Here is a 25,247-nt window from a genome sequence, read left to right as displayed (position 1 = left end):
CAATGACAAATATACACACGGACACACAGACACATAGACGCACACTTGTACGGCCACACACACAGACACACAGACATATTAAGAAACGTGACTTGCCAGCCTGCTGCTAAGTACATATGGACTCAAGTGCCTGTGTGTGTGTGTTGGCTTATGCGTCTATACATATTTAGCATGTTATGAAAAATGTATACAGAGGCCGGCTCAAATAGGTCTGGTGTCTCGAATGCAACGCCTTTGTTTGTCTAGCACGTCCCAACAGCAGCCAGCATGAGCAGGAGCTGGAGCAGGAGATGGTGCGGGTGCTGGTGCTGGTGTCGGCCTAGCTGAGGCTTCTATCAGACGGCATCAGGCCCGCCAGGCTGCCCATTTAATGACAAAAGTTATGACGACAAATGACTCAGTTGACTTTCACTAGTGGAAATCAGAGCTCTCGGCTCTCGTTGTCGTCTGCCACAATGGGACTATGAATCATATTTCTCCTACTGCTTCTGTTGATTTTCATTCTCATTTTCATTTTCATTTCCATTGCCATTTCCATTTCCATTTTCGCATTTCACTTTTTCACTTTTGCCACTTGGGCTGCACAGCAAATTTTTAAAGCGTGCGCTTATTTATCATTATGCAAATTGTTAATTAATTTTATATAAATGTACATACATAGATTTTCATAGATGTAGAGAAAAAATTAATTACGCATAATGTGGGCGCCTTTATGCATGGCAAATAATTACGACGCGCAGCAAAGTCGCTGCACTGGCTGAAAAAATTTATGCAAATTGCAATTTGTTAATCAACTGCATTTAGAGTAAATTGAATAAGGGGAAACAAAAAACTTATCGCACTGCATATACGGTTTAATATTAAAGTTAAAGCTGGCCTTATCACACGCTGCGTACGATAAATTGAAAATTGCATAATAATAATTTCCCATGGCTGATAATAAGGCATGTAATTTTATATTTACAAAGCGCATTTAAATCTATTTTATATTTGTGATAAATTGAAAACCAAAATATATACAGCTAAAATTAACTAAGAATTTTGCAGTCGGGCATTGCCGACTGCATAATACTCGTGCTCCAAAAAATGTTTCTGTTGTTATGTTTTAGGAGAGGCAAGAAAAAGAATATTTCTAATCTAGTGTAACATAGCTGCAAATGTTAAGTTCACTGCAAATTACGGGACATTTAAAATAAACAAATTATTTTGAAAGTATAGATTTTTGTTCTTTATAACACATAATATTCCAAGATTTTTACTCTTTATTCATTGATGAGTGTATCGATGGGCGTATGGATGGACAAAACAGCCAGACGAGCCAATATACTCTTTTTCACTCCCTCTTGATGTATATAAATAGATTTTGTTTCAGCTCAATTTTGTTTCCATTATAATTAATGTGAATGGAGTATGTCATCTTTTATCAATACATGAATGTGGCTAATACTAAATTATGATAAAAATATGCAGAATTTGCATTCATTGCATTTCATTTGTTGCTGATTAGCACGAAAAAAGGAATTAATAGCTTGGACAATTGTCAGCCCTTGGTTGCATTGGCTAAAAGGCAAACAAGTGGCTAAAATCTTAAGAGTAAGCCAAATAAAGCTGGCTTAGTTTCGCCAGATCAGAAACAGAAATAAACAGATAGAAAGAGAGAGAAAGAGAGAGAGCGTGCATAAACTTGTTAGCCATAAATTAAGATAATATTACGCCATTTGCCGCTAAGCAAGCGCCTGTCAATATTTGTGCATTGTGCACGGCCCTGCGATTTGTAAATCACATCAGGCCAATAATAAATTGGCTAATAATAATTGCCAAAGCACATCGGCAGACAACTTCGAAAGGCTCTAAGGCACTTCTGGGCTCCGGCTTGCTTGCTTATCGAGTTTTCTCTCGAAATTTATGTTTTCATTTAAGGTCAATAAAGCCACACACACACACACACACACTGACACACCAACGTTGAGCATTATTTACTGATGCACAAGCCGTAGGCGAAAATGTGCCACAAAATGTTTGCTCGGCCTGGTATTAATTCAATTTTATTACGCATACGCAGCGTGCGTCGCACAGAATGACATCGAGTAAATACAAGATGCACTAGAGTGCACTTGCATTCACTCAGTGTGTATGCCTGCAATGCAGCAGCTTGAATTGTTCACCGCCCACCTGCAATCGAGACACGCCCACTTCTCCTGCTGCTGCAGCAATTCATTAGCGTACTGCTTTGATTGTTTGGCCTATTAGATGTGCACTTCAGTTGACTCTCGCGAGGCATAGAAACATTTATAGTAATACCTTGAATTAGTGTTCATTAGGAGCAGAGAGCTCAACTTCGATAGGCAATTTAGTAATTATCTTTAATATTCTAGAGAATTGCTAAATTTTGATTGAATTCTAGAGTATTTATTGAATTATATTAATATAATTCATAAGTATATATTATTATATAATATTACAGTAGCATTATTTGTATACCCTGAACCCATTTTCAATGGAAAATCGGGGTATAATGGTTTTGTTGAAATGTATGTAACAGGCAGAAGGAGGCTTGGCAGACCCCACAAAGTATATACAGTGCTTATCATAATTATAGCCCACTTTTAATCCACTTAAACGAATCGGCTGAAAATTTTTCCCAAATGGCATATTTTCTCAAAATCTTCAAAAATGAGTAGTTCAATATTTCATTTATGAATGGCAAAAAACTTTTTCACTTCAAATTAACGATTTAATAACGATTTCTGAAAAAGAAGTAAAAACAAAGAAAAACAGCACCAATTGCTGTATCAAAATTATAGCCCATATTCATATTTTGGTAAAAAAAAAAAAAACGAATTCGTTGCGGATTGATGGAAAAACTAATATTAATACTTAGTCCGGCTTCCATTTGCCTTAGTTAACTCAAAAATTCTCTTCCTCATTGAAACCACTAAATTTAATAAAAGGTCCTTTTCGAAACTTGGTCATTCATTTAGAATTTGTGTTTTAAGATATCCAACTGTCTCCAATTGGCGATTTTTGGCATACACACATCTTGTTAGATTACCCCAGACATTTTCTATCGGGATGAGATCTGAAAAACAGGCTGGCCAGTCAAGGACATCAACATGAAATTCCTCCAAACACTCCTTTGTACGTCTGCTCACATGGATTCTGGTATTATCCTGTTGGAAAACCATTGGTCTCTCACGTAATTTCCTTAAATATGGAATGAGACTACTATCCAGAGTCTATCCTCCAAAGTCTGTCCTTGAAAAAAACATAGGATCCTTCCTCAAATCATGCTACAAAGTATCAAACCCATCAGGACCATCCAGGTTAAACTTCTTTCCATCAGAAAATATGAACTGTTAGGGTAAAAATTTATAAATATACTGTAAGCCAAAAGACGATGATTCAAACGCGCGTAGTAGCGCGCGGTCGCAGTATGTCTTTCGGCAAAATCAAGTCGGGCAACCTTGTGGCGACTTAGCACTATGGATGCTTTGGTCAGTTTAGACCTATTTATGATTCCGGAGCTCTTAAGTACTCGCCAAACAGTCATCGCTGACATAGATTCGGCCACATGTGAGGCCAAAGCTGTACAAGCGGTTGAGCTTTTGCTGGTTTCTTAATATTTTTGCGCAATTAGTAACGGGTGTCGCCTAGTACGTTTTCTTGATCCTTATTCTTCCGGATATCCAAAAAAAATTTTAATTACATTTTGACTTATTTTCAGCTTACTTAAATACCGAAATTGAATTTTCATTATTGTACTTATATTATTGAAATTTAAATATTACCTATATCTAATCTTACTTACAACTCGCCAATAATTGTTCGCCATTTATCGGTGTCTGTAAAGAAACGTCATTTGCTCACAGTCTGAGAAAGAAGAAGAAAATCTCAAGGAGCGATCGATTGGCCTACGCTCTCTTGTTATGAAATATTTCAGCAGTTGAATTTAGTTGTCACAAAAGTATGAGAATCAATTTAATGTATTTCCTCTACATATCAATTATCAGTTTACAGAGCAGTGTGCTAAATATTTCTCCTTTTAAAAACTGCATTAAATTTTAAAATATTTTTTGATCTATTGAACTTTTTCATATTTAATCGAACTCATTTTTCGGAGTACACAACATGAAGTGCAGCGCTTTGAAAGCGCTTACTTATTTTGGATTTTTAATATTTTAGGGCCGTGGCGAGGCCTGGCTAGGCTCGGCTAGGCTAGGCTAGCGACTGCCGCTGAGCTTTGTGCAATTGCTTTTCCCGGATATTGTTGTTAGTTTTTACTTTGGAGTTTGCATTTGGCGTTTTTGTTTGCATTTTATGGTTCTTTTGTTTTGCTGCACGGCCTGCATTCAGATTGCTTTCGTTGTTATTATCCATGTTGCTGTTGTTATTGTTGACGATGCTTGGCTGCTGTTGCTCCCGTTGCTGTTGCTGTTGCTGTTGCTGCCGTGTCCTATTTGTATCCTGTCGGCTGTGGCACCTCGCACACATTTATGTCTATTGGCGCGCGTCCATTTCCATTTCATTTCCGTTATTGCAAAACTTTTCGTATTAAATATATTTTTCTCTGTTTTGTTTCGCAGGCCGCGCGCTGCGATTGTTTCATTTCGATTGTTGTTGCTGTCGCTATTGTTGTTGTTGCTGTTGTTGTTGGTTTTTGCACTTTTGCAAAGTTGTTTGTGGCTATTATTTCGGTGCGCCCGTTGCCATTATTGCAGTTGTTTCCTTTATTGCTCTAGCAAGCATTTGCATTTGCATATAAATATATTAAATATATATATATATATAGAAATATTTATATGTACCTGCATTATGCAGCTTCTCTGACATACTTAAGAGTAGTTAAAGAGCTGAACCTTTCAGCTGAATTACAATGCAATTTGTTTTAATTGCCACAAGCCCAGCGCCCAACGCCCAGCGCTATTCACTGAGGCAGCCCCAGTCCAACAAATTTTACGCTGATTAGCCAGCCAGCAATTGTTGTTATTGTTGTTGTTGCTGTAATTAGCATGTAGCACTGCCATAAATAAAATTAACCGCAATGTTACAAACAACATGGTCAAACTACAGTAAAGCCTCGTTAGCAGCGAGCAAAGTTTTGTATTGCCCCAATCAGATTCATCATTATATGGAAATAATTCAAAAATAATACAAAAATTTAGCTTGAATTTTGGTTGTAATAATTATTTTCTTAGGTTTTCCTAAACATAGTTTTCCATCGATTAAATCTTACTAGCGAGTGCAGATTTAATGTTGTCAGAGATATTCGAAATATTGATAGAAGGAAGGCACGAACTCGTGTAGCTATATCCATTATATAGTTGCCTGGATAGCTTATTTGCTGCGAAGCTTAACAAAAGGATTTAATTTTTTAAAACGGTTTTTCGTGCGCAAATTAAACAAATGTTTTCGCATATTTTATGGTCCAGCGCAGTGTGCAAACTGCACGATTCGCAGCCGACCACAGAATTTTGCGCATTTAAATGAATGATACGAAATGTCAGCAAAATGCTCAACCGCAAATCGCAAAATTTTTTGTGCTGTTTTTGGATATTTGCTTCAGTCTTCAATTATATATATATAATTTTTTTTTTTTTGTCTTTTACTTGTTTTTGCTTGCTTCAACTCAGAGAGGATTATGGTTGGGGCAGAAATGGGGCCTAGAAAAAAGCTATAGTTGTACGGTGGGTCGACCTAGGAAAGAACTGCATCCTTGAACCAGAGAGACATGCGATCATCGCGAAAGCGCTTGAGTGGCTCATTCTGAGTGTACATGCGCACCAGGGAGTGAAAGCGATTGTGCTTGAACTCATTGCCGGCTCTGAGGCGATCGCTGAGCAGCGCCGCCTTTTCGCCCAGCTCCTTTGAAGTAGTCATCGACATCTGCAGCTCTTTCTTCACGTAGTCGGCCACCTGTTTTATGGAGGCTTTGCTTCCGTCGAAGTGTATTGGATTGTCGGTCTCATCTTTCCCCTTGGACTTTACGGAAATATTATCTCCGCCGCGATCGGTGGCCTTCGACTTGCCCGAAACACGGGAAACATTATCCTCTTCATGATCTTTAGACTTGGACTTGACCGAAGCACGCGATATGTTATCCTCATTGTTCACCTTTGCCTTGGATATGGCAGAAATACGAGATATATTATCTTCATTGTGCTCTTTGGTCCTGGATCTGGCAGAAGCACGGGATATGTTATCTGCATTGGGATCATTCGTTTTGGATCTAACCGAAGCACGAGAGATGTTATCTGCATTGGGATCTTTGGCCTTGGCTCTAACCGAAGCACGGGATATGTTATCTGCATTGGGATCATTCGCCTTAGATCTAACCGAAGCACGGGAGATGTTATCTGCATTGGGATCATTCGCCTTGGATCTAACCGAAGCACGGGAGATGCTATCTGCATCACGATCAGCCGCCTTGGACCTAACGGAAACATGAGATATATTATCTGCATTAGCTCTTGACTTGGCTGACACGCGCGATATATTATCATCATCGTAGTTCTTGGCGCGCCTCACGGAAACACGTGATATAATATCTCCATCCCGATCAGCCGCCTTGGACCTCACCGAAGCACGCGATATATTATCTGCTTGATGTTCACTGGCTCTAGATCTCGTCGAAACACGAGAGAGGTTGTCCGCTCTGGACCTGCCCGAGCCGAAGGAGTCACTCTCAGCTCTAAAGCTACTTTGAACGGATCTGTCGTCCTGATGCTGGCCCCCGGCACCCGACCGATGGTATCCCTGAGAGGCATTGTCTGCCCCGTTGCTTTGCCTCGATGTATTGAAATTGGGCTTCGCCGTCAGCGTGATGTTCGACTCGGTGCGTTTGCGGTCGTGCGAGGACCCGCTCTCATTATCCTCATGCTGGCCAGCCTTCGACTTGGCTCTACTCTTACTCGATGGGGCTACTGATGGCTCGACAGCGAGAACGGACACGCTGCTGACTCGCGAGGCTGCATCGCCTTTGCGGACGGGCATTATAACGGTCATCGAGTTTCCGCCACGCCCCTTGTCAGACAGGTCCGGCCTGGACTGGCGGCCGGCGTTAATGCGGCCGTCCTCAGTAGCGAAATGTTTGGCCGCCGCCATCTCCTCATTGATGGCCTTCGATATGGAGACTTCGCCCCTCTGCGACTTGGCTGCCTTAACATCGCCTGGCCTAACGAGCGAGTCCTGCGAGACTGATCTGTTGGTATGCTGCTTTGGTGGCGGCCAGGTCGCATACACTGGCTCCGGATATGTGGTGCTCCTGGGCATCTTATAATCATAGCGCTGGCCCTGGCTCTCGGGCGGCCCCACGCTGAACGGATTGAAGAGTATGCCCTCGTCATCCACAAACATGTTGGCTATGTGCTTAATAAACTGCTCTAGATTTATTAAGTGTTTTCGCTTTGATTTTGATACAGGCTTACTTACAAACTAGCTGTTAAAATATTGTTGGGGAGGCTTGTGCGGATCTCCTTCTATGTGTTTCGAATACCAAAAATAATCAATTCCGTATTATCTATGCTTTAGCGCATTTTATTTTTCTGAGGCCAGACAAAATGTCTACACAATTGGAAATTTTTTAGGGAACTAAATGGAAGGAGTTTCAAATCAATTCGAATAAAACGTGTTGTAAATATACCGAACTGTTTTAGTAGTCCGAGCTGCATACTTCAAATGTTTGCAATGTTTGCATATATACTCATATATACTCTAAATATACCCTGTAATATATTGATATAGTTATCTGCATTGTTCCAGGACAGTTTCTCAGGTTATTCTGATCTCTGTGCAAGCACCTGGTCATTCAATTATTTTTATAATAATCAATATAGTAAATATAAGAGGACGTAAGAGCTGTGATTGCAGTCAATTCATTAATCGTAGAGATGAGAAAGCAAGGACAGTATAAAAAAATCCTATTTTATTTAAAAACCTCTCAAAACAAATGAAAACAAAATAAATAAATGAACAAACATAAAAGAAATTAAATTAAAAAGCATAAAATAAATTCTCTTAAATCCTCAGTTTGTTTTAATTTAATTTAATTTTTTTTTTTTTTAATTCCATTAAGGCTTCGGACTATGGGTTAATGGTCATAAAGAACTAAAATAAAAATAATATAAATTTGCTGCTACTGCGCTTGATATATATGAGGGATATATTTTAGATTTAATGTATCTTAACTGTGGCTAACAATATGGCTATGCTTCCGTGGACGGATAGACGGACAGACGGGAACAATAAAGTTTATTTCAGAAAAGAATAGATGTATATACTTTCCCCTAATACTAGTTATCAAACCAATATATAAACTGATGGTGCAGGTCCGTTAGCCGCCAGACAGAGGGACATGCCTGGATGAGCTCAGCTTCTGTTTTGATCCACACCACCACACCACCACATTCTTCGGACTGTGACATAGTATGTACTCGTATGCAGCAAATCTCTATAGCCTGCACAAATGATCAACGACGTTAGATACACTTCCGCCGATTGACTGCCTAAGAAAGAGCTGCATCTAAATTTACACAAATGGTAGAAGCTCACACTGAAAAGAGCAAACAGCAACCGACGTTCTCTATTATTAGTTTATTGTGGTTAAAATCTGGAGTAAATCATTCAGCGTTTCCTCTTTGGCACTTTGGAATGCAGAATTTGTGTATGTATATGTGTATAGCATATATCCTATTAAAAACTTGCAGACACACGACTCGGCGCTTGTTGTTGTGTGTTCAGTCGTAATTCGCTTTCAGGCGCTTGGTCAGCTCAGCCGCCTTGTCGAAGAGAGTTTTTGATATCCTTAGGGTTTCCCTCAGATCCCTTCGCAGCGACTCGGCCACTTTCTTCAGCGATGGCGTTACCCTGTTGAGTGTGTGCGATGTCCTCGACTCGCGGGACTCTTTAACCTTTAGCGTTGATCGAGATCGGCCATTGGATGTCAGCTCAGGCTGGTAACTCGATCGGCTCTCCTGAGACCGCTGCGAAGCACTCACATAGCTCGCATGGCCTCCGGCATGCTCACGCCTGCTGGTGCGTGAGGACGAATGCTTGGGCTCACTTCTGGGCTGGTCGATCGATCTGGTGTTCGATCTGACCGATGCACGTGAACTCTTCGGCTTGCCTCCTATGTGATAGTGTGATCCCTCAGGTATTTGCCTTTTGGAAGCGCTCATCTCCCTGTTGATCGCCTGCGAGACCGCGACTTTGCCCAGTTTCGATTCGGTTTTGTGGAGAACGTCGGCGCTCGACTTGGTCATGGTGGCCTGCGATACGGATCTGTTGGTGTGCTCCTTCGGCTTCGGCCAGGTGGCGTGCACAGGTGGCGGAAAGGATGGGGTGTCGGGGGCCGTGTAGTTATACGACGCTTTGGTATCGATTGGACCAATGTTGAAGGGATCGAAAGGTTCATAGTCCTCGTCCATTAGAAACATTTTGGCTAGCTTCAAAATACTTTCCTTTTGCTTTGGATACAATTTTACGAAATTAATCGACTTTCGCACATTTACAATGAATCCAGGACAAAATGCTGGAGGCACAAGTCCGTTTTCTGCGTGTTAACTAGCCAAAATTTAATTTATTTCGTGTTTATATTTTAGTGCATTTTTATCGACCCGGATTTCGATAAACTCGTTTACACTACTATTCCACTGAAAATTTAAAATAAACTGAATAGAAAGTCGCAAATGAGAGACGACTATGAAAGTGGAAACGACAAATCTCTCATGGCATGCTGAACAGAATTATCAAAGGAATTATACTCGATATAAGACAGATTCTTTACTACCATCGAATAACAAAAGGAAATACCTTCCGTCTATCAAAACTAAGTTAAATAAATATTATTTCAATTTAAGTTTTTCTATTATTTAGAATTTTTATTTTTATTGGCAAGTCCAGAAAATAGACTTGCACAAGATTTTCATAGATATATCATATATAGGTACAGCTCAGATCGGTCAGTTAGGCATTCGTCAGCGTAGAGTGCCTCATTGAGACTATGTGATGTTGTTGTAGGCCTCGAGGCGATTGCATAGCTTCGTCGCCTTCAGGATTAGCGACTCTGCTGTCTTTATGGACTGAGTTAGCTCCTTCCTGATAGAAGCAAGGACAACCTTTAGCACGGGTTGGGCATTGCCACTGTCTGATGTGGCGCCTTTCACATAGAGATTCATTTGAGCTGGAAACTGGCGGATAGCTTTGCGCGCCTTGCGATGCTTCCTTATGGAAACTTGGCTTCTAGTGGCCGACCTTAAAATGTGGCACGAGACGACCGACTCTGCCGTCCTTATCGAGTCCTCTAGCTGCTTCCTTATCGAAACAACGACTGCTTTCAGCATATCGGATCGTTTCGGAGTTCTGCGCGAGCGTCGATGAGTCCCTAGAGAGCCTGAGTGACCTGAAGTCTTAACCTCTAAGTTCGATTCACTCTGCTCGAGGACAGGGGAATTAGTTTCCGCATGAATGTCTGTTGCAGACCCTATTGTATGGTAGGATTCTGTGAGCTCGAGATCAGGGCAGTTCATTGAATCTGGGCCTCTTCTTGTAGTCCTTGATGCGTGGCCCGAAGGCTTTTCCTCTACATTCGATTCTGGGTGCTCGAGCTGAGGAGCATTCACTTCATGATGATGCATTCCCTGGCTTTTTGCCGTGGAAACTGATGGGTGACCTGAAGTCTCCTCATTCGAGATCATTTTCGAATGCTGACCGCCCTCTGCAGCTTGACTCGACTTCAATTCGACTAACTTTGCATATAGGTCATTATGCTGATCCCTCAAAATCTCCCTAGTTCTCAACGATGTGGCCGAAGCTCTTGGCGCTTCTAGCCTGCCGCCCGCCGATGCCCGTCGCCTGAGCATCGTACTCTTTTTGCGTGAACTCATTTCCGAGGTAGCACGAATATTGAACGAATTGAAGAGTACCTTGTTATCAATCATATTAACTTTATTAAAACTCGAAGTTAGTCTACGGCAAATACTAGCACGTTGTGCACTCACAGTTTAATCCAGGGAAACAGTTACACTCACGATTTATCTCTGAAAGGTATGGCCAAAATAATATCTAAACAACTAAACTTTGATTGAATTTCATAGCCCTGGATTTTTACTGTGTTCAGTGCCAAAGTCAAAAACGAACTGAATTCAATTGCCCTCAAAATGTTCCATTCGAAAGTTGAATGTGAGTATTAACGTCTTTTACATGGAATGCTTTGTCATGAAACAGCTTCACTTATTGGTATATTATGAATACGGAATGATAATGGCTGCCAGTGTAAGCTCTTTGGCATTAGGCAAGACAAAAATACAATTTAATTCACTAGACTAAACGCCTTCTCGAGGCGCCTACGCTCTGCTGTCGTCAGCCGACTCCTCCTTGGGTATATTTTAATTAAAGAAGCCAAAACACCGACATTTGAGCCGCACATATTGTAATCAATGTTGCCAAGTCTTCGAATGTACGTGCTGATAAGGCAGTTGCCAGACAAAAGGCAGCCACTGTCTCTGGCTGGCAGGAGGCTCTTGACAATTTACTTGCTGCATGCGACAAATTAATGAGTGGATGTGCGAGTGTGTGCGTGTGCGTGTGTGTGTGTGTAACTCTTTTGTTGTTTCATCTCTGTCAAGTATTTGTCAAGTTTCTATATACATATATATGTATATATAATAGGCATTGCCATTAACTTCGTCACATTGTTTTGAAAGGTATTCAAGGCAAGCAAATGCCAGTTGAAAAATATTCATCAAGCTATTGCCACATGCAGGCTTTTATTTTATTTAGATGCTAAATCAGTTGGTGTAATTACAAATTCGGCATTAACTTCGAAAACTTGAAATAATGGCTAAATACCAGAGACCTAATCCAACGAATTCATTTCAGCAGGCATCGGGCGACTGCATTGGCACCGGTATCTACGGCAATGGACTGGTCTTTGGTAACCAGAGATATCCTTTCCAGGTGGATAGGATGTCAATGCAACCGCCAACAGTTAGCGTCTCTCAGTACAAGTCCCAGCCGGACTTGCCCCGGCAGACCATCTCCAGGGCAGCAATACGGCGAGAACGGCGGATGCCACAGCCTCGAACAGCTCAGGCTCCACACGCCATGTCCCGCTTCCCGTCCCAGTCCCAGTCCCCGTATGTGCACCAGAAACGGCAGCAGCAGCAGCAGACGCCGATGCGACAAGAGCAGCAGCTGCAGCGGCAGCAACAACAGGAACAGCAACAACAGCAGGAACAACAAGAGCAACAGCAGCAACAGCAACAGCAACAGCAACTGCCAACACTGCAGCAACAACAGCTACAGCTGCAGCAACAGCTTCTTCAGTTCCAGCAGCAGCAGCAGCGACAGCAGCAGCTACAGCAGCAGCTACAACAGCAACAACAACAACAACAAATGTACGGTAGCTGGTGCAGCAATTCACAAGCCTTTCCCAACAATCCATTGTCGCAAGTCTACAATTACGGAACGAATCCACTCAGCTCAAGTTTTTGGCCTGGCTACACTATGATCACATCCCCAGATTCGAGTATACCTTTCGCCTTAGGTCCCACAGATGTTAATGAAATCAGTAATACCATTCTTTAAGTTAAATATATTTATGCGGTGCTTTCGGTCTATTTAACTAAATGAGTTTTACTGCAACGTTTTCTCTCCATAGAATTGAGTAAACTTCTGTCTCTTTCATTATATTTCCAAGATTGACCATAATTCAAATCATCTATACATATATGTATAGCATTGCCGCAAGCCTCGACAGAATTTCGTGTAACCCTTACCTACCGTTTACACATCATCCTCACAGCAGGATTCGGGCGTGTGATGGCTGAGCGAGTGTCATTTAGTGGTGAATTTCCGTCTTAGTTGCCAACGAATGCCATACGTGACATTTTTCAAATTCTGTTTTTAGCATTCCTTAATCGAGCCACATACATATATACACTTATATATATATATTGAAGTGTGTGTGTGTGGAATTGAAAATGGCATATCTGAATACGGACAGCCGTTAGACAGGCACCTTCTAGTGGTTTTTGCTGTGGCCACGTGTGCCAGTGTCTGTCTCTGACATTTTCCCATCTATAGATTTTTCTAATTATTTTCCCTCTGCGCAGTTATTTTTAATATTCGTTGAGCACTTTGCAAATAATTGAAAGACTTTTACCTTTCATTTCGCCTTTGAAGTCGAAGTAAAAACAAATTCAATAAACCAGGAAATCCCATTCTTAATTGAATTCAATTATTTTTATTGTTAACTCTGAGCAGCAGAGAAATTTAAAATCCAATTAATTTCAAATTAAAGTCCAATAAACCTTAATTTAAACCAATCAATACACACATGTGCAAAAGGAATTAAAAATAGAAAATATTTAATTCTAAATAGAAATATGTTTGCAGTCTATGTATAAACATATATGTTTAAATTTGAGGTAATTAAAGTACTTCATTTTAGAATTTAAAATATATATATAATTTTTTGCAATATATACATTTAGATATAAAATTGTAAAAATATTTAGATATACAAAAACATATTTAATTATTGAACAATTGCGTGTGAATAACTGAAAATAGCCAAATGTATTTCAAGTATAAATGAAATGAAAATTTGGGAAATCCTTTTCACTTGCACACAGAAATCAATTAAAACTTTGGCCCCCAACTCATTTACATAAATAAACCAAGCTGAGCATAGCAGATTATCTAATAATTAATAGCATACGCCCGATGTCTTCGGCTTATTCAGCTTCTTGTGTCACAGCAATGTCTAAGCTGTCAAGTGCTCCACTTAAAAGGACTCGAAGCGAAAGTTGAAAGAGCGGCTCAAACGCTGCTGCGGCGCACAGACGACGCAACTTTGTCTAATGATGATCCCTAAAGTCAACTTGCTAAAGTAACAAGAGCTCACAAACGCACGCACACAAGCACACATAAGCACACACACACACACAGAGATAAGCTTATAGACACGGCTACTGCGCTGCTCATAAGCACACAATGGTATTAACGCCATAATTCGTAAGTTACAATATACACATTCACACACACAAACTTGCACACACACACACACACATGCGCACCGCAAAAGGATTAAGTTATATTAAAGTTGTGAACGTTGCATTTTAACTAAGTTTTGCACGCTGTGGCCCTGTGGCTGAGCCAGTGGCTGCTTTTGTGCCTTTGACACTTTTGGCTTATGGTGAATGCGAAATGGCGTCAATAAGTGCGTTGCAGCCAAGCTCCAAGTTGAAGCAGCCAAAGAGCATGCCATGCAAATTTAATGCCAATAATAATAATAATAATAATAATAATAATAATAATAATAATTATAATAGTAAGAATAACAGTAATAGTAATAAGAATAACTCGGCACATATTTACCCGACAGACTCAAGTCCGAAATATGACAACAATTTCCACACTGGCATGGAATTTCCCCGGAGCGCTGGCAGCGCCGCAGCCACAGCTTTCGGCTCCTGCCGCACTTTCATTCGCCTGCTTTTACTTTGTGGTATAATAAATTTATAAAATTTATACAGTATTCTTAAAAGGTAGAAAGAGTATAAAGCAGAGCAGCTCATATATCGCAAGCCTTTGAAATCTTGTTGCCAGCATTTTTTGCTCTCTTTACTGCATATTGGATTAGGATAAACGATTTTCAGTTATTTATATTTTGGATTTTTGATTCAGGATATATATAATATTGACTAGAGTTGTTTGTTTACTTCACAAATTCTAGCTTTTTCTATTAATTTTCAAAATAATTCTTTAGATAGAAGAAGAATTATATTAGAAGAGTGGTAAACAGTATAGAATAAGAGGGATATAAGACTATTTAGTATATTATTAAATCTTTTATATGTAGTCTGCCTGGTGTCTATCTTATATATCATCTACGTCTCTCTTATATTTTGAAAATAATCTGTCTCTCCCTTCCCATACATATGTCATATAGTCTATAGTTTATAGTCTCTATCTTATATATCATCTCTTATACATATAACTCTTATATTTTTTTAAGTATTCCTTCTCTCTTATTATCTTATCTTTCTTCCCATATATACATCATTTTTTTCATCTCACTTTTTTTGCTATTTCGTTTTTCATGTTTTTCTTCTCATATTTCTTCTCGGCTATCTTTCTTATATGTGTCCTATATATGTTTTATAACTCTCCTCAAATCTGTCTACCAATATCTATCTCCTAGCATTTCTTCTCATATTGCTCATCTTAAATAACTCGTTAACGTCTGTATGTCTCCTTTTTCTACCCCTGTTTCCTTGAACCATCTGCAGAGTGTTTGCTCTTCGGCTATCGTCAGCGAATTTTTCTTTTATATACAGGTTCTCGGCAGCAACCGCCGATGACCCGTGGTGGTGCATTCTGCGTGAAGTTACAGGTCAAGTATTCATTTTTATACCTGTCCTTCTCTTAATTTTCTTTTATTTCTCTCTCTCTCTCTCTCTCTCTCTCTCTCTCTCTCTCTGCTGTCTCACTCTGACGTTATACATTTTTAACGTGTGCGCATTTTTATGGGCAAACTTTGCTGGAAGTTTTTTAAATTTACAAAGCAGGAAAAAAACAAAAGGCGAACGGTCAAATATGAAAAGAGCTGCACGAAAAATGAATTCAAATAAATTGCATTTCTTCTGCTGTTAGTTTTGCGTTTGGCTCACTCGGTTTATAGGCACTTGGTCAAGAATTGAACGACTGCATTTAATTACTCTCGCGCCGCTGAACATTGCTTTTAATTGTTTTGCCTTTTGCATTTCACATTTCACAGTTCGCATTTTGCTTGTAATTTGCATTTTGAGCACTTTCGCTTGGAGCACGGCTGAAATTAGCAGCAGCTCTTAAGGATTATTGCACACGGCTGGCTCTGCAGCTGAGGCAGCCATAAACATTTTGGCGATTTCATCTTTAAGAATCCATATAATACTTAAGATGCCCGCTTTCAAGTGTGAAGCGTGCTTTTTAACCACTTACCGACGCATGCCATGCCTAATAAAACTTATGTGTGTGTATGCGTGTATGTGTGTGTTTGAGAGCCATAAACGACTTATATACACACTCACATAAATGCGGTCTTCAGCAGGGCTTTGCTTAACCCAGCAGAGTCGACTTGTTGAAGTGTTTACTGTTTGAGATCCCGCCGTGTTGCCATCCAAATGCATAAAACACTTCCCCCAAATAAACTTTCCATTGCAAATAGCTAAACTGAGAGCAAACTCATCAAGCTTTATCTAGCTACTGAGCATAAACCAAGCGCAGAGCCCGCCTCTGCCGTGTTCTCCTTTAAATATTGTTTTATGTCTTTTGACATGAATTTGATAAAAAGGGTTCATGCAAAGGCACGCTTGAAACATCAACTGAATAGTCTATTCAGCTCTGAAATTTGCAAAATAAATGTATACATAATAGATATTCTCTTTTCGACTATTGCTTAAATTTTCGGATCATGTTGCTCCAATTAAAGTAAAAATATCAACTCTAAATGGGTTTGCATTCTAGCTAATCAAATAGCGTTGCATGTACGCAATGAGAAATGTCTTTAATATATTTTCCAACTAATATATACATATATTCACAGAGATTATTCCAAAGTTCGTTGATTATCGTCATCCACCAGCAAATTAACGTCGGAATAATTGATTTTATCGAGTTCAGTGTAGACTCGCTTGCACATGGGTATTTCGGGATACTGTGAGAAACTCAATTTGATATCACTTATAGTATATAAGTAGATGTTTATATGCCATACCATTTTGGCCACTTTCCAGCAATTTAGAGCCGTCTTATTGCGACCTAGTCGCAAGTTAATCGTCGCCAAAAATCCCCACGAATCGGGCATATAGATGTCAACCTCTGTGCTGCGCGCCAGATAGACAATGGCATCCTCAAGGCGATTCAACTGCAATATTCAATATTAAATGAAGACGATTTATGAATAATTATATGTATATAAGTATAATATAATAATAGTAATATAAAATATATAATATATAATACTTATATAGCAACACTTCACTCACATAATACAAAGTCAATCCCATGCCATAGTTGGCCATGAAGTTCTTTTCCGTCTTGGCAGTGGGCACGCACAGCTCGTAGGCCTGCAGGGCGAGCTCAAAGTCCTCGCACTCGAAGCTCAGGCGGGCTAGCCGCAGATAACTCAGGTAGAACATGGCCAAGGTAGACGTGTCCTCCTTATCGATCGTGAGCAGCTCTTTAAAGCACTCGATGGCGTTCAGGTAGCGTTGGCGTGAGTACTCCACGTTGCCATTGATGTGCGCTTGATAATATTTCTGTTGGCCGACACTGAAGAAACTCTGGCAGCAATGCCTCAAGGGGCACATCCAATACTCACCATCATCAGGCCGCGTTCACTGTTGTCTGTGGGCAGCTGGCGCACTTGGAACAGCTCGTCGATTTGACCCTGCAGCATCATCAGCGTGGTGGTCACCAAATAGGTTTCGATGGGCGGAAACTCGGCTGCGATCTGGCTGTAAACGGTCTCGGCGAAGGCGTAGGCGCCCAAATTGGCGAATTTCTTGAAAACCTCATAGAACTTGATAACATGCACACTCTTGTCCGTCAGATCGAATTTCATGGGCATGAATGTCTCGTAGAGCGGCCGTGGCGTCAAGGGCATTGACCTTCTGGGCACATAATACAGGCTTTCGTATCGCCAGCGCGTATACTCCATGCCCGGCAAATAGTTCTTCTCCTTGTAATAGCAGTGGAGCAGTATCCAGGCCTCGCAGTCCAAGTTGTTGGCAGTGGCGAAGGCGCAGAGATTGGCAATCATATTGCTGTAGGCCTGGCGCGGCTTCTTTAGCTCTGTGGCTTCCGTCTCCGCCTCCAGCTCCAGCTCCAGCTGCAAATCTGGCGGCATCTCCTCCATTTCCCTCTCCTGCTCCAGCTCAGCCTTTATCTCAATTTGATAATCGATGTAGAGCTTCAGCAAGTTGCTGCAAAGAGAAAAGTTATTTCCGTGGACCATTGTGCGAACCTTCAAATACCCACACAAAGTATTCGCCATCCCAATTGTACTCCATCTGGTTGAGCAAGTAGGCCGTGGCGTGCTTAAAGTTGAGAGTTTGCACGGAGTTGAGGAACACATAAAAGTTAAACATCATTTTGCAGGTACAAGCCGACTTCAGCTCGGCGAATAGCTGCTTTGCCAGCACACAGTCGCCGACCATGCACATGTTGTGATGCTCGTCCAAGAGGCGACGCATGCGCTGAAGATCGCGATCCTTGTTGAGCACACAGTTGCCGAGAGCCTCCCAGCCACAGTCGTTCAGGATTCGAACAATGCGATCCATGAGATCTTTGTGCATGTGCGTCAACATTTCCTGGATTGGCAGAGCGAAGAGATTACCATAGAGAACAACAAAGGGAGGGAGAGAAGGAGAGAAGAGGGAAAAAATAAGGAGAAGGAGAAGGAGAGAGAGACAGGCAGATAGAAAGATGGTGGGTTTATTCTATAGTCTTCATTGCAATAGATTTACAATACAATATACAATGGATATACACTAGACGTTTAAATAGCTAGATAGATCGATATAGAAAGAGAGAGAGAGAGAGAGAGAGAGAGAGAGAGGGATAGACAGGTAAAGTGTAGGAGAGATAGGACTTATTTACTATATTCATTATAATAGTAATAGAAAAGAAGGTGATAGAAAAAAAGTTGAGGTTGAGAAGGGCTTACTCTATGTTCAGTATAATAGAGATATATATAGATAGTGAGAGAGAGAGAGAGAGAGAGAGAGAGAGAGAGAGAGAGAGAGAGAGAGAGAAAGAGCAGAAAGAGAGAGAAAGAAAGGTTTACTTAATAGAAGCTCCATTCTCAATAATGATAAAGTGAGATAGAGATAGAGCGTTCGGTTTACTTACCCGAAACTCTATGTTCGTCTTGGTAGGCATGCGCACATTGAAGTCGTTGCCGCAGATGTTGATGAGTAGATTGCTCAGATTGCCCACGGTGCAGCAGAAGTAGTTGCGTCGCTCGTCCACGTCCGTCAGATCGTTCTTGATGATGTAGCTGATCACGTCTTTGATGAGCTCGTCAAAGCGTCGATAGAGCTCTTTCAAGACATCTCGACTATTCGTCTCCACACACGGATTAATTGTGAAGCAGCGACACAGCTGACCCGCCTTCAGTTTGCTCTCATTATAGGTATCCAGCGCCGCATCGCGCATGCTCAGCGTTTGGAAGAAGCACAGCTTCACAATGGCAAACATGGGCAGGGCAGGAGCCCCCACACTAGTCATTCGGAATGTCTTTCTGGTGCTACGCCTTTCCGCCGAATGGAGCATAAAGGCGAAGCGGCAGGCGTTCACTGAGGATGGAATAAGAAAACTTAGGTATATTGAATAAAATAAATGAAATAAATAAGTTATATAGGGAATATAGATAGCAAATGAGAATAGACAAGTTTATAGGAATATATATTGCAATTTTCAGTCTCTAGCTACGAATAGACAGACGGACAGAGCAGCAAACTAATATACCCCTTTCAATTCGTAAATGAGTATTAAATATAATATGATGCACAGGTGGCATCAAGTACATTTGGCATATCAAGCATTTGCTTACATACCATTTGGATATCCAAAGACGCTTAGATTTATGGCGCCCTCATACAGGACCTTGGCTGGATCTGTATCGTAGAGCTGGAGCAGCAGCTCGTAGTCATTGTTCACGACGGCCGCCTCGAGAATGTCCTGCATCTCTCCGGTGAGGACATAGCGATGCATCGAGTTGCACACCAGCGCACTGTCCACGAAGGGATTGATCTTCTCCAGCTGGAAGTCGACGCCTTGGGTTTTGAGCAGGCGCTGCAGTATGCGCTGAACGGGAACGCGCAGGCTCGTTTCCATTTGGACACTGACCAGGCCGGGCTCCCCTTTCTTCAAGAGGTCGCGCTTAATGCTCTCCCACACAACGACGGTGCACTGATCGCTGATGATCTGGGAGTTGAAGCTGAAAAAGTCGCACAGTGGCAGCACCTCGACGGGCTCCTCGTCCCCGACTCTCACGGAGCGTAAGGAGATGCTCATGCCCAGGTCGGCGGCTCGAAAGTGCAGCTCGTCGGGCGCATTGTAGACGGACTCGAGCGTAATGAAGAACACATTGGAGAAGTGGATGTGCTTCAGTATCGGCAGTATGGAGTACATGTGCCAGCTGCTGGTGGTGGTTATCTTCTGGGTCGTTTCCGTCTGGAGCTTACTGTGGTATTCCGGGTAGAGCATGATCTGCACATTGTGAATGAAGCGTTTGCGCTGGAACAGCTGCAGCAGATCGCAGTGGCCGCGCGACACAAACTCAAGGGATTCCTCAACATATTCGCCTTCATCGTCCTCTTCCTCCACATCGGCCTCGGCCTCGCCGTGGACTTTGTCCTCGCCCTCGGCCTCAGTGTCAACGGTGTCATTCACAATGGCTGGGGCCGAGTCCCCGCCAGCTGCATCGCCTGGCTTCTTATCCGACTTGAAGAGCCACGCCGAGGCGTCGCCTCGCACCGTGTTCACAGTGATCAACTCGTCCTTGCGATGGCGCGGAATGCGCTGGTACAGCGTGACCACCAGCGGATTATCACTGAACGTATTCATGTCCTCCAGATTGTCCTGCATGATGCCCATCGCAAAGGCCGGCCTGCCCAGCGCGAATTCGCTCTCGTAGATGATCGTCTCCTGGGTGTAGTGATCGCACATCTTCTGCAGCGTGTTCTTCGCATGGTGCAGATGCAGCTCCAAGGGATACGAAACCACCGGCATGTTCACTATTTCCTTCAGCTGCAGATAGAGGAAGACCCGTTGCGGGAAGGCCTTTTCGTCCAGACGAGCTGTCACTATCGAGCGCTTGCTCCCGAGCTGCGAGCGCTTCGACTTGCGCTTTGGCTGCGCTTTACCCGATTTGCGAGACTCCATTTGTTGGCCTTGATCAAATTATTATACGGAGTGATTCCAGTTCTCTCAATCTATTGATAACCAGGTCCTACAAGTATGAGCTCATTTTCTGTGTGTACTGTGTAACAAAACTTTTTCGGCTTCATCCAGAAACACTTTCCATAGGTTCAGGTCTATAAATCTGTAACAGATGCCCACATTTTTCTTACATCTTGCGATCTGCGTAATGAAAATTAAATATTTAAACATACTCACACCTACTCGGTCTTGGTCTTTATATATATATATATATATATAATGTGTTTAGGCATTATATAAGGTCGGCTCTTACTCTCTCGCTTACACGTCGAGCACGCACTTGTCAAAAATGTAACCACAAAACAGCAACATCAACAGCACGTACAACGACAACAACAACAACAACAAGATTGCGACAATGCATTTTGGCCAAGGCCAAGCCAAAAGCAGCATCAGCAACACAACCGGCAACAACAGCAACAGCAACAACAACAACAACCTAGACACGTACTTGAACCTTTTTGTCCAACACTCAACTCTCGACAGGTGTTTGTAGTTGTAGTTCTCATCATTACCATACGCAAGGTATTCCAGCTATATGAAACATGTTGTGACAGCATCAGAATTAGCTAGCATGAAAACTGAAACTATATAGCTGTATCTACCATATATGTTGCACAATCCTGTTTTGAATAGATAATCCAATTTTATTTTAGTTTTCATGTTTTTAGTTTTAACAGCTATACTAAATATGCTCATAGCAGCAGCATATTTTCATTTATAAATTTATATAATTTATATATATTTAATTTAAAATTTGTAAATATATTTCAACAGTAGTCTTGTTGAAATGAAACCAAACATTTTAAATTTATGTCTTATACAAAAATAAATATATTTAATGTTTGAATACTTTACCACCTAAAAAATAATCTGTTAATAACTATCATTATAATAATTACTTATTTTAACTACAATATTTATAATCTATATGTATTTAATTTCTAATTTAAAAATTATTTAGCAATTATAAAGTAATAGAATGTAAATATATTTTAGAAATTTTTAAAATTTATATATGTTTGATTAATTGTTTTCTATTTATACCCTGAACCCATTTTCAATGGGAAATCAGGGTATAATGGTTTTGTTGAAATGTATGTAACAGGGAGAAGGAGGCGTGGCAGACCCCACAAAGTATATATATTCTTGATCAGGGTGACGAGCTGAGTTGATTTGGCCCTGTCCGTCTGTCTGTCCGTCTGTCCGTCTGTCCGTCTGTCCGTCTGTCCGTATGTATGAACGCGTCGATTTCAGAAGATATAAGAGCTAGAGACTTCAAATTTTTTTTAAAATGTCCGTAATTACAGCGCGCATATCAAGTTTATCATTAAAAATCGATAACTCATCCCGATCTTTTTTATCGATAAAAAACCTTATCGAAACCCAGTTATAAAATTATATCTTCTACACCTTTATTGCTAGAGTCTCCAAATTTTTAATGTATGCTTATATGCAATTTATACAATTTCGGTTTTTATTAAAATTTACCCCCCACCTCTAAATTCACCCCCTCACCCTCACTTTTGTAAAAAGCGTATTTCAAATACTAGAGACTTGTGCTTTGGCAATTACATGCATATTCATGTTATAATCATAATCTAAAAGTTTCATGAAGATCGTACGTCCATAAAAAAAGTTATTAAACAATTAAGTTCTCATAGTAAGCGCACACTGCAGCCCATGCGTGTTTATGCGTGGTTGCTTGTATGTGTGTGTGTGTGTGTATGCGTTTGTGTCTGTATGCGTGTGTGTGTGTATGTGTGTCTTTATGCGTGTGTGTGTATGTTTACCTGTGTGTGCGTACGTACGTGTGTGTGTGTGTGTGTGCGTGTTTCTTGTGTAAGCTGAAAGTCGCGAAAAAGTATTGAAATATCTATTGCTCCAAGGGTTCAGGGGATCTCGTAGTCGAGCAGTCTCGACTAGAGCTTTCTTACTTGTTTTATTTTATTTTATTTTAATTCATTTGTAAGTTTATGTTTAATCATTGTGTGGCAACCTTTTCATTTCAAAATTATTTTAGCTATATAATATTTTACAATATTTAATTATTTTTCCATTTAGTTATTTATTTAATTTAGCTAAGCTTATATTTTTATATAATTATAGTTCGTTCAAATTAAAATTTATTTTATTTTTATTTAATTATCAGTTATTATTTACTATTCATAATTATATATAATTGCTAATATATATTAAATTGATATATAATTTTGAATTTATATATATTTATATAAATTTAAAGCTTTGTATTTGATGTTTATATTTATATTGTTTAAATTATATATATTTATATATATTTAATAACCAACTCATTAGATATATTTTTAGATTTTTTTATTTCTACATCAGTTAAATTTGCATTATATATAAATAGGGCATACTAAAGTCGTCTGAGCTTTCGCTCTTATGGCTGTTTGTTTTTGTATGTTTTGTTTGCCAGGTGGCGAGTGCTCTAAAATCCGCTTTGACAGCTCGCCTGTCAGCTGAGCCCAACCAAAACGGTCGCCTGTGGTGCGGTATGTATGCATGTGTGTGTGTGAGCGTGTTTGTAGGCGTGTGCGTGTGTGAGCTGTTTGGCTGCTTGTTTACTATTTTGTTGGAACTCCAAGCAACATATGCTAATGACTCTGCTGCCAGTGTTGGTGCCGTCACAGTTGGAGGCCTGGGTACTGTAGCAGGCCACTCAGCTGGAGGCTTTCAGCTAGTTTAAGGCCAACTGGGCAGCTACAACACTCACCCACACAAACACACAGCCACACAACCACACACACACACACATTGGCTTCATCAAAATGAAATTTGCTAGCAAACATATAACGTAAAAGTACTTGGCAGGTACGCATCAAGCTGAAAGGCTTTAAAATGCGCTTTTAGTTGCAGCACTCGCTTAATGTGGCTCGTATGCAAATCAATGCTTTGCCCTAGCTTCATCACGCATACGCCATGCGGCAGAGCCTTTGCACCTGACGCAACAAAATCAATTAGACACCTGCATGCGAGGCATTTGCAGCTGCACAACACGGCCAGCAGAACAACAATTGCAATTTAATGTGCTGCCATTGCCTGCTAATGATAATGTTGTTATGTGCCTATTATCGTTGTTGTCTCTCTGGTTTCCCTGCCGGGGCAGCTGGAGGCTGAGCGGCATTCATTTGCATCTTAATGCAAAAGCTGCTCACGGACTGCACATCTGCTCTCGCTCTCTCTCTCTCTCGCTCTCTATTTATAGATTTCTTAAAGTTTTCCCTGCTGCCTTGACATATATCATGCATTGAAGCACAAGCAAGTTTCATTTAAAAACTCTGCCATGCGCTGACCCAGTTTCTGGAGTAAACCATAAACTCTGGCCAGCTGCAGCCCTACCGATGCAAACAATCAACTTGGCTTCAGCAGCAGCAAAGCAAGTGCAACCTCAAGCAATTTCTAATCAAAATCTGTTAGTAAACGTGAGCGCAGCAGCTTATGTGAAAATGCCAGCAAATCTGTTCAAAGCAGATCAAGTTAATACCAAAATAGCTGAGCTCAGCGAAAACAGAAGCCGCAAAAACCGCACATAACTCAACGCTGAAAGCTAATCATATACGCACACTCACACACATACACGTGTGCAGTGGAGGTTTTTGCAAAGAAAAAAAAAAAAAAAAAAAAAAATGTGCGAAATATGTGGTAAAAAATTTCACAACAAAAAAACTAACAGCTGTGCCGCTCCGCCTTTGTCGCTGTGCCGCTGCGGCCTTGCCCGAAAGTATGCAAAAGATTTTGCAGCTGCCATACGGCAAATGAATTTAACAAAGCTAACGTTAAATTTACACCGGCTGCGAAACTTGGCCGGGTCGAGGCTGGGGCTGTTCAGGTTTTTCGGCTGCTGGCGGCATGAAAATTTCATTTGAAATTGAATATGGAAAAAGCGGCGCTCGACGCTCGACGACAGCTGCTGCAATTGACAATTATTATTATTGCTCAGTGCGAAGTGAAGAGCCGCACCGCACCAAAGCCAGCCGGCAACTGGCAACTGGCAACTGGCAACTGGCAGTTGGTAGCAGACATCAGGCATCAGGCAACACGGCTTGGTATTCATATGATGGCCGTGCAGCTCATAGCCAAACTCCAAATTGCCTCGTTGGCTTCAATAAAATCCAATGTACGCATTAAAATCATTTAAATTCTATTGTTTTTCCTTTCGTTTCACATATGCATTGTTTTTATTTTATATCCCCATTTTTCTTCATCCTCCTCTTTTTTTTCTGTTTTCATTT

At 40.9% G+C, this 25,247-nt stretch overlaps 4 protein-coding genes across 7 annotated transcripts; all 4 read right to left on the bottom strand.

The window, feature by feature from the left end:
* Nucleotides 1-5,065: 5,065 nt before the first annotated feature.
* LOC6577800 (transcription initiation factor TFIID subunit 1) lies at nt 5,066-7,630 on the bottom strand. 3 transcript variants are annotated; one of them, XM_032729142.2, is made up of 3 exons: nt 7,429-7,630; nt 6,298-7,374; nt 5,066-6,195 (listed from the first exon to the last, which is right to left on the bottom strand). In XM_032729142.2, the coding sequence occupies exons 2-3, from the start codon at nt 7,351-7,353 to the stop codon at nt 5,695-5,697; spliced, it is 1,557 nt and encodes a 518-aa protein (XP_032585033.1). In that variant the 5' UTR covers nt 7,354-7,374; nt 7,429-7,630; the 3' UTR covers nt 5,066-5,694. The 3 variants fall into 3 exon arrangements, with proteins under 3 accessions (XP_032585033.1, XP_015021304.1, XP_002003733.1); XM_015165818.3 differs by having other exon boundaries at nt 5,066-7,374; nt 7,425-7,629; XM_002003697.4 differs by having other exon boundaries at nt 5,066-7,374; nt 7,429-7,628.
* Nucleotides 7,631-8,732: 1,102 nt separating this feature from the next.
* LOC6577799 lies at nt 8,733-9,431 on the bottom strand. Its single transcript, XM_002003696.1, has one exon. It carries the CDS (start codon nt 9,429-9,431, stop codon nt 8,733-8,735), a length of 699 nt encoding a protein of 232 aa, XP_002003732.1.
* Nucleotides 9,432-9,848: 417 nt separating this feature from the next.
* On the bottom strand, nt 9,849-11,151 carry LOC6577798. Of its 2 annotated transcripts, none has more exons than XM_002003695.4 (2): nt 10,995-11,151; nt 9,849-10,939 (listed from the first exon to the last, which is right to left on the bottom strand). In XM_002003695.4, the coding sequence occupies exon 2, from the start codon at nt 10,932-10,934 to the stop codon at nt 9,996-9,998; it is 939 nt and encodes a 312-aa protein (XP_002003731.1). In that variant the 5' UTR covers nt 10,935-10,939; nt 10,995-11,151; the 3' UTR covers nt 9,849-9,995. The 2 variants fall into 2 exon arrangements, with proteins under 2 accessions (XP_002003731.1, XP_015021303.1); XM_015165817.3 differs by having other exon boundaries at nt 9,849-10,919.
* Nucleotides 11,152-16,527: 5,376 nt separating this feature from the next.
* LOC6577796 lies at nt 16,528-21,042 on the bottom strand. The gene is made up of 7 exons (XM_002003693.4): nt 19,602-21,042; nt 18,895-19,340; nt 18,022-18,353; nt 17,363-17,966; nt 17,028-17,300; nt 16,757-16,906; nt 16,528-16,696 (listed from the first exon to the last, which is right to left on the bottom strand). Exons 1-7 carry the CDS (start codon nt 20,929-20,931, stop codon nt 16,589-16,591), a joined length of 3,243 nt encoding a protein of 1,080 aa, XP_002003729.1. The 5' UTR covers nt 20,932-21,042; the 3' UTR covers nt 16,528-16,588.
* Nucleotides 21,043-25,247: the final 4,205 nt, after the last annotated feature.

The sequence above is a fragment of the Drosophila mojavensis genome, unplaced genomic scaffold, assembly GCF_018153725.1.
Source record: "Drosophila mojavensis isolate 15081-1352.22 unplaced genomic scaffold, ASM1815372v1 contig_49, whole genome shotgun sequence".
Lineage (NCBI taxonomy): Eukaryota > Metazoa > Arthropoda > Insecta > Diptera > Drosophilidae > Drosophila > Drosophila mojavensis.
Note: the sequence above shows the minus strand (reverse complement) of the source record. Positions and strands in the feature narration are given on the sequence as shown.

What these genes read in the sequence shown, in the direction of transcription:
- LOC6577799 (XM_002003696.1), bottom strand. Translation starts at nt 9,431, where the DNA reads ATGTTTCTAATGGACGAGGACTATGAACCTTTCGATCCCTTCAACATT.
- LOC6577796 (XM_002003693.4), bottom strand. Translation starts at nt 20,931, where the DNA reads ATGGAGTCTCGCAAATCGGGTAAAGCGCAGCCAAAGCGCAAGTCGAAG. An exon ending in GTGAACGCGGCCTGATGATG is followed by an intron (nt 17,301 to 17,362) that starts GTGAGTATTGGA and finishes GTCGGCCAACAG; the next exon opens with AAATATTATCAAGCGCACAT. An exon ending in GCTGGAAAGTGGCCAAAATG is followed by an intron (nt 16,697 to 16,756) that starts GTATGGCATATA and finishes AGTTTCTCACAG; the next exon opens with TATCCCGAAATACCCATGTG.
- LOC6577800 (XM_015165818.3), bottom strand. Translation starts at nt 7,353, where the DNA reads ATGTTTGTGGATGACGAGGGCATACTCTTCAATCCGTTCAGCGTGGGG.
- LOC6577798 (XM_002003695.4), bottom strand. Translation starts at nt 10,934, where the DNA reads ATGATTGATAACAAGGTACTCTTCAATTCGTTCAATATTCGTGCTACC.